Source organism: Sturnira hondurensis, unplaced genomic scaffold (genome assembly GCF_014824575.4).
Source record: "Sturnira hondurensis isolate 20B ecotype Veracruz unplaced genomic scaffold, ASM1482457v3 Scaffold0022017, whole genome shotgun sequence".
Taxonomy (NCBI): domain Eukaryota; kingdom Metazoa; phylum Chordata; class Mammalia; order Chiroptera; family Phyllostomidae; genus Sturnira; species Sturnira hondurensis.
The window spans coordinates 6,047,357-6,061,085 of record NW_028094648.1 but is presented as its reverse complement, the minus strand read 5'-3'; the positions used below and the strand labels follow the sequence as shown (position 1 = coordinate 6,061,085).

General features: G+C 41.6%; 1 protein-coding gene across 2 annotated transcripts in view; it reads left to right on the top strand.

Moving 5' to 3' along the window:
* Positions 1-13,729, top strand: part of KIT (KIT proto-oncogene, receptor tyrosine kinase) — a 79,475-nt gene that overhangs the window by 42,222 nt on the left and 23,524 nt on the right. For both annotated transcript variants that reach the window (XM_037034092.1, XM_037034091.1), the window contains exons 5-7: positions 62-233; positions 4,349-4,538; positions 6,721-6,836. In XM_037034092.1, the coding sequence (XP_036889987.1) occupies positions 62-233; positions 4,349-4,538; positions 6,721-6,836 (478 nt within the window). The remainder of the gene's footprint in view (positions 1-61; positions 234-4,348; positions 4,539-6,720; positions 6,837-13,729) is intronic.

Here is a 13,729-nt window from a genome sequence, read left to right as displayed (position 1 = left end):
AAGATCTGAATATAAATCTTATGGTAATCTCTGATTTCTTTTTCTCTCCTTCTGAAACCAGCAAACCAAAGCACAGGTGAAGAGTAATAGCTGGCATCAGGGTGACTTCAATTTTGTGCGTCAGGAAAGGTTGACTATCAGCTCAGCAAGAGTGAATGATTCTGGAGTGTTCATGTGTTATGCCAATAATACTTTCGGATCAGCAAATGTCACAACAGCCTTGGAAGTCATAGGTAAATATCTCTATGGGAATGTGTAAATTACTTGCAGTAGTGAAAGAAGAAAGTATTAGTTTCCTTTTTATGCAAATGGAATGTTGAACAGATGCTTAGAAATTTTTATTATCATTGAATGAATGAAAGATGAATGAAAATTACCATTGTAGCTTCTTTCCACCAGACCACAAAAAGCAAATTCTACCGGTTTAATGGAGGAAAGTGGAGAGCTGTAACTGAAGTTCTTCAAACCTTTCGTTCTCTGCGCTACTCACCCTCCCCACCCCCGCCAAACAACTAAAGAGAAGCTGAGCTTTTTCAAAAATTCTAGCCGTTGCTGAGTGACTTGAGTTTGGAAACAGGTAGAATTTCTCTGGAGGGGTGCGAATGCTTAGGGCCTGAGGAATTTCTCTGAATCCTTTGGAGGGGCTCCTCAGCCTTTTGGCTTACTGCTTTCCACTCCTGGCTCTAGCTCATTTGTAGCAGGGCAGAGTCAGCAGAGCTTCCCTTCCCCACCCCACCCTGCCTCACCCTGCCCTCCATCCTTCCAGGCGGTAGCAGGAACCCTCAGGAAGGAGGGCACAGGCACATGGGTCACTGGTTCTACAGAGCATGAACTGGAACATGATGACCTGTGCCCTGTAACCCCATCATATCGTTTAGCCTTTTCTTCCCTACTCTAGAAATCTCAATGAATTTCTATTTTCCAAGCATCTACTTAAAGAGAGCAGAATGTGCTGAAGTAGTTGATGTTTTTGATGTACAGAAAATAATAATGATTTCAAAATGACTTCATTTACACATTTTTTGTCTTTTCAGTATTGTTTGAACCTAATCTATTTTCTTGTCTCTTTCCTGCACCCCTATTCTTCGCGCTTGACTGTGATGAAGTACCTGTAGGGTGGAAGAATTCTTCATCATGAGCAATAAGAAAAGCATGCCATATTTGTTTTCATTTCTGTGTTTCCTCCCCCATATTTCTTCAATAATTTATGTAGCAATGTCAGAGGTCTGTGATTTATCCCACAACAATCTCATATAATTTTGGTATGTCTGTCCATGACATGGTCCAAGGGGTCTCACCAGACTGAATGTGGAGAAGACACTTCGGTTGCAATTATAGAGTCAGTGCAGAGAAAGAGTACACTAATCTGTCCCCTCACGTGATTGTGGACCATTTATTAATTTAAATAGAAGGCTATGCTTTTAAAATATTAAACCCAGTAAGTGCTAATTTGCTAAGTTGATTAGGGAGTATGCTGATATATCAGCTTCAGCTCCAGAAAGCAATTAGTAGGGATGTTTGGAGCATATTGTTGTATGTAATCAGATTTTTAAAATTCATTCATCAATTTCCAAGAATATAACTGTGTAACTGGAAACACTTGTGGCTGAGAAACCTGAATCTCGGTTTGTATTGTTTCAGGAGTAGGTTGAGATGGGAGAAGAGCAGGATGAGACAGAGAAAAAGTAATTTCTCTAGCGGCTGGGAATGTAGAGTAGGGCTTGGCTTCCATGTGGAGTAGTGGAGACTGCAGGGCTCTGGGATGCCCTGTCGGTTTGGAGTGGGGGGCTCTGCCTCTTAGCTTTCGAATGTACCCTACTTTTTTTTCAGCCTGCATTTTCTTTTCTGAGAAACAAAGCCGCTAAGTCCCAAAGCTGTGTGCAGGAGAAAAGGGAATAGATTGGTAGAAGTACTTGGCACAGTGTTTGCACCTAATTAAATATTAATGCATTATCTAAGAACTTCGTAATTACTTAATGCAGAATACTTGGAAAAAATCATACTTTATGTTAGACCAACACAGGTGGATTCTTTGATTGTAATAATTCTTACACTTCATGAATTTGACACTCTATTATGTGATAGGACATAAAACTATATTGAGCAAACCAGACTATAGAAAACTTGGGGAATTTAAAACAAGCATTTTTTACATGGTGATTGTGAGAGAAATAGTTCCATTCACTATTGCTGTCAGTAATAATTTGAGTATTCTGCATTGTGTGATTTGAATTTATAACCTTTAAAACCTGAACAGTTAGTGTAGCGTTCAGAGGAAACATTTATTTTTTCAAAATTAACCTAGTTTAGCTTAAAGAACAGCAGGGGGTATCATTTACAGTTCAAGAATTAGGACAAGGTGGTGGTTTCCATAGTCAGTTTTCATTTCAATGATTTTCCATCCTCATCTGAAAAATCGTTTTTTAGTTAGTACCCAGGACAGTTGGATTCCATTTTTTATGCTGAATATATAGAAAACTAAAGGGCAGTAAATACTATTTTGACAATGTCATTTTGGGCTTCAATATATTTAACTGAACAGCACCAAAAATAATAAGAATTTTATATTTCATAATTCATTTTTAAAATTTGAAAAAAATAAAATGAATAGCCTTATAACTCCATTGACTGATACAACCATTTCTAAGATTTGGTATATTTGGTGTATTTATATGCAACAGCGTTTTATTTATGCATATAACTCATTTCCTCTGTCTCTACATAAAAGTAGAAACTCTTAATACTGTGGTAAGAAGAGGTCAGAGTTAGCTTTTCACAGACCTGTATTAAAATCTAAGCTCTCCCTCTCTAGGAATTGATTTTTTCATCTATAATTTAGGGGTTATAAGCTTTCTCTCTCACTATTATAAGATTAAATATGTCTTATAATTGTTAAATAAAATGTATGCTAAAGTATTTAGGGCAGTTCTTGGCACATTAGTAAGGATTCCATAAATGGTAGCTATAAAAAATACTATTGGCAATTATTTTATTGTACTCTTTATCAAGATCCTTTAATATTATTAATATGTAGTTATACCTAAGGGCTACTTTATTTAACCAGTTTCTCATTTTTTAAATTATTCTCACTTATGTAAATAACACTTCTTTTGTAACGTAGTTTTCCAATTCACTAAGGAGAGTGCTCAGATGTCAGTTACAGGGTAAAATTGAAGAATGATCTTTAAAAATATATGTTGCCAAATGCTCCCTAAGAGTTGTGTCGGCCTGCAGTGTGTCACACAGTCGGCCACTTTTATCGTACTTGGAAAATTAAGTCTGTTTCAAAGTAGTTTTACTATTGTTTATCAATAGGATGGGTATACTTTATTTTTGAAATAGCTTTATTGAGGTTTTGCTATTTTTAATAAGTGAAAGTGATCCCTTAATTACTAGTTTAACTAATGTTTTTTCTTCTATATTTTATGTCCTCTTTCTCCTGTTACCTTAATTTTACTATATAGACATTTATAAACATTTATGTATTTAGATTTGTCTTTTATGATTTTGTCTTATGATGCTTCTTTAAAGAGTTGTTATTTTTTAAGATTTTATTTATTTATCTTTAGAGGGGAAGGAGAGAGGGAGAGAAACATCAATGTATGGTTGCCTTTTGTGGGTCCCCTGCTGGGAGTTGGCCTGCAGGGAACCGGCCTGCAACCCAGGCATGTGCCCTGACTGGGAATCGAACCGCGATCCTCTGGTTCCCAGGCCCACGCTCAATCCACTGAGCTACACCAGCCAGGGCCTGTCTTATGATGCTTCTTAAAAAATTAGAAACCTGCCCCTCCCCATCCCCACTCTATAGAAGTTTGATAAGGGTTCTGTTGTTTAATTAAAAGCGTGGTCTGATTGTTAAAATGCTGCCCTTGATTCATCTGCAGTACATTATAGGATGAGACAACGCTTAGTTTTTTTCCAAATACAACACTTTTATTGAACATTGAGACTCCTTGTCCCTTCTTGATTTATGTTATTTTCTTATCAAATAAACACTTATATTGAGTCTGGATATGGGCTATTTAGTCCTATAAATACTTTTCAACCTAATAAGTGTCAAGACTGGTAGTTATAGCAGATTGATAAGGTGGACGTAGGTCTTTAAGTGAGAGAGTTGCTGGAGAGAGAGATGGGTGAGTGAACATTTCCAGTGTGTGTCCTTTCACGTAGGACAGTGACGACACAGGAGCAACACGAATGTCAAGTGGCTAGTTTAAACCCTCTGACTTGTTATCGCCAATTCGTGCTGGAAACCGGTCAGTATCTTTGAAATCCGAAGATGAAGTTGTGCTTGTTGCTGGGTAGTTGTGGATAACGGTTTCTTTCTGTTTTATTCTGTTCTGATTAGATAAAGGATTTATTAATATCATCTCAATGGCAAATACTACAGTATTTGTAAACGATGGAGAAAACGTAGATCTGACTGTTGAATACGAGGCGTACCCGAAACCTGAACGCCAACAGTGGATGTATATGAACAAAACCTTCGCCGACAAATGGGAAAGTTACCCCAAGTCTGAGAATGAAAGTAACATCAGGTGAAAAGGGGACCTTGCTTTGGGGGAGGGGACTTCGCCCCTCTTCTGCTTGGCTTACCGGATCCTATTTCCGTGACCCATAAATTAGAGGACCCCTGGCAAAGAAGAAATTTAGGGGCTACTTCCTCGAGTCTTCATCCCAGCGTTACATTTTGCTGTATGTTTAAAGTGCACAAAAGAGCGTGTGCCCGGGTATTCTCATGTGTAAAATAGAGGCTAGTTCTCTCCCGCAGTTCCCAGGATACTTACGTGTACTAGGGACACATTACATAATTCGCTTCAGGGAAGGAGGGAAGTTGGTGCCTTTCATCATTTTTTTTAACTGTAAGAAACTAAGAATCAGCCCTGGCTGGCATAGCTCAGTGGACTGAGCGCGGGCCTGCGAACCACACGATCGCAGTTCGATTCCCAGTCAGGGCACATGCCTGGGTTGCAGGCTAGTTCCCAGCAGGGGACTCACAAGAGGCAACCATACATTGATATTTCTCTCCTTCCCTTCCCCTCTAAAGATAAATAAATAAATAATTAATAATAATAAAAAAAAGAAACTAAGAATCATGGACTAGTTGTGGGCCGGGCAGGGAACCTGAGCTCTTTTACAGCAGAGCCCTCATTAGATCCTCAAAACATTTATAACAAAAAGAGCAGCTGTAGTAATGCTCCATGTACGTAAACTGCATGCATTTTTTCTGTGCCGTTCTAAGTACCTTTCGTGTATTCACTCAATCAGTCCTCACAAACCCTGTGAGGAGGCACTCTTATTTCCCTTGCTTAGAGTTTGCGTATTTATCCAGTCGGGAGCTGCAGGCTGTTGTAAGAAGTTGGGTGAGAGATGATGCTGTCCTAGGCCAAGGCCTAAGGGAGGGTTGGCGGGAAGGGAATGGATTTGGGAGGTGCCCAAGCTATACCTCCTTAACAAGACTAGGGGACTGAGGGCGTGTGAGAGAGGAGGAGGAGTTTGGGACATCAACTGGGTGGGATGGTGAGAGGTAATCCTGTTCTAGGATAAGAGGGGCTAAGGGCTTGGGGTTTGTTGGATTTGAGGTTGACCATGAGAGGAGATGCGCAGGCAGGAAGTATCCTAGATCAGGTTCCCTAGAAGCAGAGCCCGAGTTGGGGATTCTCAGGCAAGGGTTTCTACTGAGGGAACAAGAGACCTTCCAGGGAGTTTGGGGGAAAGGAGGAAAGCAGGGCTGTGTCTGAGGTGAAGCTGAAGTGCAGCCTGCCCCCAGGGTGCTCTGGAGCTGGGCTTGTGTCCCTTCCTGTGGCCAGTGTCTTACTGGCCATAGACCTGGGAGGCAGTCAACTTTCTAGTGCATCTAAGTGCTCGAGGGCAAGTCCTGGGAGAAGGTGCATATGTGGGTCTTTATTAGCTGCACCCGGGCAGGGGAGGTGGTAGCATAAAATAGCTCTGTAGAGGAGGCCTTGGGCCAGAGAAGCCTGGATGAGAGGTAAAGGTTTGAAAGGAAGCAAACAGCAAATAGTTTAGTGCGAGAGCGATTGCCCAGGGAGCACGTGCAGTATGGGAAGAGTCTGAACTCACCTCTGCATGCGTCCAGTGGGTTGTGTAGCTCGTGCGGATCCAGGGCTGCCCAGGGCACCCCATCCATACCAGAGCCCGTGTCAGTAACTCCATGCGTGCTCAGTCCACACAACCATATCTGGCAGTCCTGCAGTGAAACAGAAGCTTGAATAGCAAATACAGTGCAAAGAACACTCAGAAGAAGTGGTGGGGAGACTGTGGTGTTGCAAGAAGAAAGGTGAGGGCAACAGCATTGACCTTGCCGCGGGTGCTTTGCAGTGTCTGCATGGAGACAGCCTGCCGGTCTGGGGTTTTTCCAGGCCAGTGTTGTTAAAGCAAAGCAGGGCAGGCAAGTTCAGGACACTGGTGAGAAGGTGGCCATGAGGACAGCTCGGGAGGCGGGAGAGGCTGGAGTCTCTGTGAGGTTTCCTTGATGCTGAGAAAGCCTTTTCACCACTCCACTTTCTCACACAGCAGGCACTTGCCCCAGATTAAGTATGTGTGTGTTTGTATTTGTTTCTGTGGACCTTGTTAATACTGAATTAAGGGAGCTGTATTTTCCCCAGACAGGCATGTGTTGCCAAATAGAAACTGTTTAAAAGGACCTGTACTCCAAGCAGGCAGCCCACAGGTGATTGATTTATTGTCTTTTCTTTGTAGATATATAAGTGAACTTCATTTAACCAGATTAAAAGGGACCGAAGGAGGCACGTACACGTTTCTAGTGTCCAACTCTGACGTCGATTCCTCCGTGACATTTAATGTTTACGTGAACAGTGAGTAAAACCAAAGACTCCTTATCTTTCTTCGTTTTTATTATTTCAAGTTAGGGCTTGTGTTTGTAACAGCTGTAGAACTCCGCTCATTGTGTGCCGTGTAAATAATGTTTCATGATAATTTTGACCTTAACAAAGACTCTGTGGTTTGGTGGTTGCGAGAATGTGTACGGAGACCAATTCCTTGCCCTACATTTCACCGACCACGGGACCCTGTAGACGTCGCTCAAATTGTGGGTGCTGCCTTTGAAGTAAACAGAGGAGCCATAGAAGTTAAAAATAAAATTTTGTTGTTGTCGATTGTGGAAACGGGGAGCCAGAGGTTAAATAGGAGCTGGACTGACATGATTTCTTGTTACAGTGCTTTCTTTTTGGGGGTTGTGATATTTTTTGTGTTGAGATTGTTCTCTCACTAAAGTGACGCAATATTGATCTAGCACAGTGGGTCTCCACTGATTACTAACCACGTGGGCACTCTGGGAGAGGGGAGTTAGGTGGTTTTGGGTGGGAGCATGAGGTGCACATGGGAACCTGAACTCCTTAGTCTTGCCCCCTCTCTGCCCAGAGGTTGAGGCCATGGGAGTGTGATCACCAGCTGGGTGGTTTCTCCCAGTGCAGGGCTTCCTCCTGGCTCTCCTGTGGGGCCTGTCTACATTTCCAGGTACTTGTCACACCACACCAGCCAGGGGACCAGAGGATGGGAGGCCTCCAAAGACGTGGGTTTCCGAGGGAGTGGCCACAAAATGAGCCGTCCTGGGTTTGGGGGCTGCTGAGACAACCTGGAACATTCCCTAGAGAATAACTTAATAACTGCTGAGCACTTTATATGTGTTGGGCTGCAGGATGAGAGCCAATTTCTTGCCCTCAAGTTGCTGTATGAAGTCATTTTATATCATTATCTCATTGGTGCTGGAGCTCCTCTGTGTTGGGGGCTGGGCAGCATGGTCCGTGCACAAAATGAAGACAACAAACAGCGAGTAATCCTTGAGGTATTTCTGATTGCTGACAGAGGCCTTTGACTATGCCCACATTTCCAAAACTGTGTTTTCTGAACAAGATGCGTGTTTAGATAAAGAAAGTCACGTCTTTACTTAGATGCTTTTCTTAATCATAGGCCTTCTCAGAATCCTGCCATGCCGAGGTGTCTTACGGCTCCCCCAGGACAGGGCTGAGACAGAGAAAATAGCCCGTGTTTGTTTGACTACCGAATTTTCCTTTTCCTGGGGATTCATGTTCATTAATACCTTGGATCCTTGGAAGAGTTTTTGATTATGTGGTATCTCATTAACCCACAATTTAGGTATCTCTAGATTAATTCAGATGTTAATCAGAGGAGCTTAGTGTAGGGTACACATGGGCACAATTACCTCCTTCTGAAAAATCTTACTGTTCAAGTGCTTGGAGAACGATTTCAGGTTAATCAGTACCCTTGCAATCATGATAGGCACACCGTCCACAGAAAACTTTATTTTCTGGGCTTCATTGCGCTGCTTCTCAAACTCCATGGGAAGGGGCATTTTAAAAAAAAATTTCCAATTCATTCTGGGTCAATATCTATAAAATAGAGTAAGAACCAGTTACTAGAAAAGTGAAAAAGAAGGGAGATAATAGAAAATATACGTCTTTTTTATTAATTCAATAGATACAAAACTTACTCCATCAAATCGCCCCTTCAGAATGCTTGTTCTCGGTCTGTCTGTGCCTCCTGTGGACAGTAACAGTGGGTCTTGGAGGGGCCCACTCCCCAGATCTCATGGTGAGAAGCTCACTAGTTGGGAATTTCATAAAATTAAATGCCATCTTTATCTCTCCCTGGCTTCAAGGCCAAGGGGGCCTTAAGAAGTACCTCTTTTTCCCTTTCATGCTTCCATTTGCCAGTGTGTGGTCTGCCAGTGGGTTGTGAGTCATTGATCTTGGAGACACATCTACGAAAAATCACCCTTACTTTTCTCTGAGTGACAAAATTGCTACCATTTTACTTAGCGGGCTAATTTGCCATCCAACAGGATCAGTATTAATCGCTTCTGCTTGTGAACCTCCTGCCTGTTTGAAAGTAGATAGGAAATGGCATTAACCTTCCCAAGTAATTCTTTCTTGGAATTCCTATTAGTGCGGCAGGCCTTTACTGTATTCCGGGGCCCGGGTTGCAGACACCCGCCCGGCATTTACTGAGCTGCTGATTTTATGCACTAGGTTAACAGGTGAGAGTAGTACGGACTGTTGTAGTAGGTTAAGCTCTTCAGGAAATCTTTTTATTGATGTCAGTTTGTTATAAATACTAAACTGACTAAAGGCAGTGAGGTCACCTTCCTAAACACAGCAGATTTCTTGATCTCCAAATGCTTTGATAGAGATAGCGTTTTCATGTGAGACTTAAAACATTAGCCTCTTGTGAAATATGTCCCAATTGTATTTCACAGATATAGTTAGCTAATTTCTTTTTTTTTAAGATTTTATTTATTTATTTTTAGAGAGAGGGGAAGAGAGGGAGGGTAACATTGATGTGTGAGAGATAACGTCAATCGCTTGCCCCTCCCATGCCCTCATCTGGGGACCTGGCCTGCAACCCAGGCATGTGCCTTGACCAGGGATTTAACTGGTGACTTTTTGGTTTGCAGCACCGTGCCTGACCTAATGAGCCACACCAGTCAGGGCTAGGTAGCCAATTTTTTTGTTGATTTTTTTTTACTGAAAAATATGAAAAAGTAATTTAATACTATTATGGAGCAAGATTTTTTTGAAATTAAAATTTAAAATCAAAAGCTGAAAATAGTTCTAAAATTTAAAATTGGAGCAGTGGTGCCCATTTTGGCATAACATTTTAGCATATGTTGATGCTACTGTATGGTTTATTCTGTAAATAAGTTTAGCTCCAAGGATGAAAGAAATTATACTTTATGAAAATTAGAATTAATAAAAATCAGAATAATAAGTGCATAATCAGAATATTAGTGCAGAAATTCAAGCTCCTTTTTATCAGAGATGTGAATGTGTAATTGCTTAATGGATTCAGCTTTGAGAAGTGCTCATGAAAATCTTTGATTTTGAATGGTTAAGTGCTTGATGGTTGAAAAATCCATTTGTTTTGGAAATTTCACATGTAGATTTGAGTATATTGAGAGAGACAGTGAGTGTTTTGAACACTCATGTAGGACTTCAAAAAAATCCTGTCCTGTCAGTTTGTGTTAAGGGACAAATACGTAACATGTAAAGCTGTCTTTCACCTCTCTAACCAAGCTATAGTTTGCATGGGGCTGAGTTGGCCCAGGGACATTGAAGGTGGTTTGTAAGGGTGAAGGCATATCATTACGTATTTACCATTTTCAGCAGAACTTCCAGTGGAAACTACTGGGAGTTTTCATTAAAAACCAAAACAGTGATCCCTTGAATGGAACTTGCATTACTGCACCAGATGTAGACAGCAATAAGTTTCGTAGTTCTAAAAAAGTTTGTGCTTTGGGGAAATGGCTATTTGTTTTTCTTGATGATCAAAATTGGGAGAAAAATAGAGTTCTGAGAACTTTGGAAACTATCCCTACGTGGCATCACCACTTTCTTTGGGTGGCTTATAATACTTGTTTAGGGACCTGTGCTCTCTGTGGTTGAAATATATGTCACACAATAAGGTTTTTCCTAAATCCAGGTACAGCAAAAAGGTCAAACAGGAATTTTAACCCTAATTCATTGACTTGGCTCTTTTTCCTCTCCTTTCAAAATTTCATGAATAAATCTTAGACTTTTGGGGGGACTGAAATGTTAATCAGTAATATAAATATTTTATAAATTTAATTTGGCTTCTAATTTCTAATATCCCATGTGAATCCTGAAGTAATTTACATAATTGTAGAAAGAAATTGTGATTGATATGATAAGTCAATTGTTTTTCAAACCTCTGGAATAATTTAAGATATCCAGTAACCTTTTTTTCAGCTTTATTGAAGTATAATTGATAAATAAAACTGGGGGATATTTAGAGTGTACAGCCTACTGATTTGATCTATGCACACTGCACTGCAAAAGGATATCCCCCCATTGAGTTAATTAACATATCCATCAGCTTACATATTTATCCACTTTGTTTCAGTTTGTTGTGTTGCGTTTTGTTTGGGTGAATACATTTAAGACCTACTGTCTCAGCAAACTTCCGTTGTGCACTGCTGTGTTGTCAGCCACAGGCACCATGATACGCATTAGTCCCCCTTACACCTTCTAGAACTGAGAGTTTGTATCCTTCCGCCAACCTCTCCCTGGACACTTCCCCCGCCCCATCCCCTGGCAACCACTTTTCTACTCTGTCTGAGTTCAACACTATTTTAAAAAGATTCCACAGGTAAGTGACACCATGCCACGTGTGTCTTTCTCCATCTGGTTTCCTTCACTTAGCATAATGCCCTCCAGTTTCCTTCTCATTATCACAAAAGACAGGATTTTCTGGTCGTTTAAGGCTGAGCAATATTCCATTGTGTATGTGGACCACGTTTTCTGGATCCATTTATCCCATGAGGGACAGGTTGTCCCCATACTTTGACTATTGTGAATAATGCTGCATTGAACACAGAGGTGGAGATACAATTTCTTCAAGGTAACACTTTGGTTTCCTTGGGGTATATGCCCGAATGTGGGATTGTGGGATCCTGTGGGAGCGCTATTTTTCATTTCTTGAGGCACCCCACACTCTTTTCCATAGTGGTTGTACCAATTACCATTCCCACCATTAGTGTGCAAGAGTTCCCTTCTCCCCACATCCTTGCCAGAATCCGTTATCTCTTGTCTTCTAGATAATACACATTTTAACAGGTCTGAGGTGACCTCTCATTGTGGTTTTGATCTGGTAGCATTTCCAGATAGGTATTATGAATCTAAAATTTTTAGCAGGTGACATAGCTGGTCAGGGCCGTCTAACTCATTTCCACCAGGGGCCCCATCGGCCTCACACTCCTAAAGGTCTTTACTGACAAACCTGCAGTCGAGTGAGAGGGCACTGGCAGGCAGGTGGGGCTGGCAGGCAGGCAGCAGCAGGCCAAGCACGGTGTAGTGAACTAGAGGGCTCTTCTTTCATTGTTGGCTTGCATAGAACCGTGAACTGTTAAAGTAGACTGGACTTTAGCAGCCAAGTGACTGCTGAAGTGTACCAAATTAACTCTCAGAAGGCACTAATTTCACTCTGGTTGTGACAGAGTGTTCACAGGAGGTTGAAACAATTTAAGGAAATGTTAAATAATTTATTTCTAAATCATTACATTATATAATTAACATCCTCTCTGGTGTGGGCAACTATTTATAGATCATACGGTATACCCAAATCAAAGTAATAAATCACCCAGTGAGGCCTCTGGATGAGTAAGTTTCCCTTTAACCATATTTGCAAAATCCGGCTGCCTTGTATGTATTTTTAGTCATAATTAATTTCAGTTATGAGTGGCTAAACTCGTCTCCTTCTAGGGAGAAGCCACTGGAAGTGTAACACCCTGCAAATAAAGCACTTGCCTAGCCCGCCATCTGGCAAAGGTGAGGGCTGACCTGTCAGGCCGACCATGTAGATAGATGCCTTTGGACTGCCTGCTGGCCAGCCATCTGGGTCACCCACCTGGCGGGAGGTCTCGGGGACCTTGTGTTACTGACCCTTCTGGATCAAGGACCCAAACCAAGGTCCTTCTGCCCAGTGCCATGTGCACCAACAGAACAAGACTGAGCTCAGGGAAGCAGGGCAGAAACGTGTTTTTCATCAAGGAGCGGAGGAGGGTGAGTGCATGGCTCTAATGGCGTTGCTCCTTGGCTGTAAAAACAAAAGGAAAGTCCTTCCTTCTGTATTTACAGGCAGAGGGTGGAATGATTCAGTTCTTTCAGGTATGCATAGGTATTCTGTTGTACTCAGCCCTCTGCACCTGCTCCTTGTTGCACACAATGCCCCATCTCCATCTTGGCCTTTGCACTCTGTACCTTCGCCTTCACTCACACTCAACACCTGGTCTTTACACTCAGCGCTTTTCATTTTGTGGTCAGGAATCATTTTCAGTTCCTGTGAGCAAACAGGGCTCATGACACAGTCTAGGTGTTGAGAAATGTCAGGGTCTCTTGGATGGTAGCCCAGTGACACTTTTCCCAAAGTAAATGGTCACGGTGGGTGTGCCTTTAAGGACTGCTCAGTGTGGGGCTGCGGGGCTATGCTTTCACAGGTTCTCATGACATGAGAGTGAAGTTGCTAGAACCTTGCCATTTTAGAAGGTGGGAATGTCTTCCTACCTCTTAACCTCTTAGCCTGTCTATTTCCCTTTGTTGAAGATGATAGGACCTTCCCAGCAGTGGGGTGTGCAAACCATACTTGTGTTAGAGGCTAATGGGTTTATTAAGACTTACTGCTGACCCACTTACCGGTTGGGTTTTGCTTGAGAGGCTTTGCTTTGTTCGTGTCCCTGCCCCCCACCCTTAGGTGGGTTTTCTTAGAACTACTTTTGTATTAAAATCCTGGACTTAAACATAGAACTCCTTTTTGATTTATTTTCTTGACTTTAGGAATTTGTTGTAAGACTACCACAGTACTAAACTTTGCACGCACCAAGCTACTGGAATGTGGCTTGGTGCATGCAAACATTTGTATTGTGTTTTTAAATTTTTTTATTATAAAATGTTACATGAAGCACAGAGAATAAGCCAAAATAAGAATCAAGCCAGTTTTAAAAATATCTGTATTACTACATTTTCCCCAGACCATTAAAATAACTTTTATTGTTTATGAAAATGAGGTTCTATTTCTTTGCAACCTTGTGTTTGGTGCTGAGCAATACATGTGTTTTGAGCATCTTGCCATATCATGAAACACTCCTCCTCAACATCATTTTGGTATCTCGCTGTGTGGCTAGTTCGTAATTCCTTTAACCCATGTCTGATGCAGT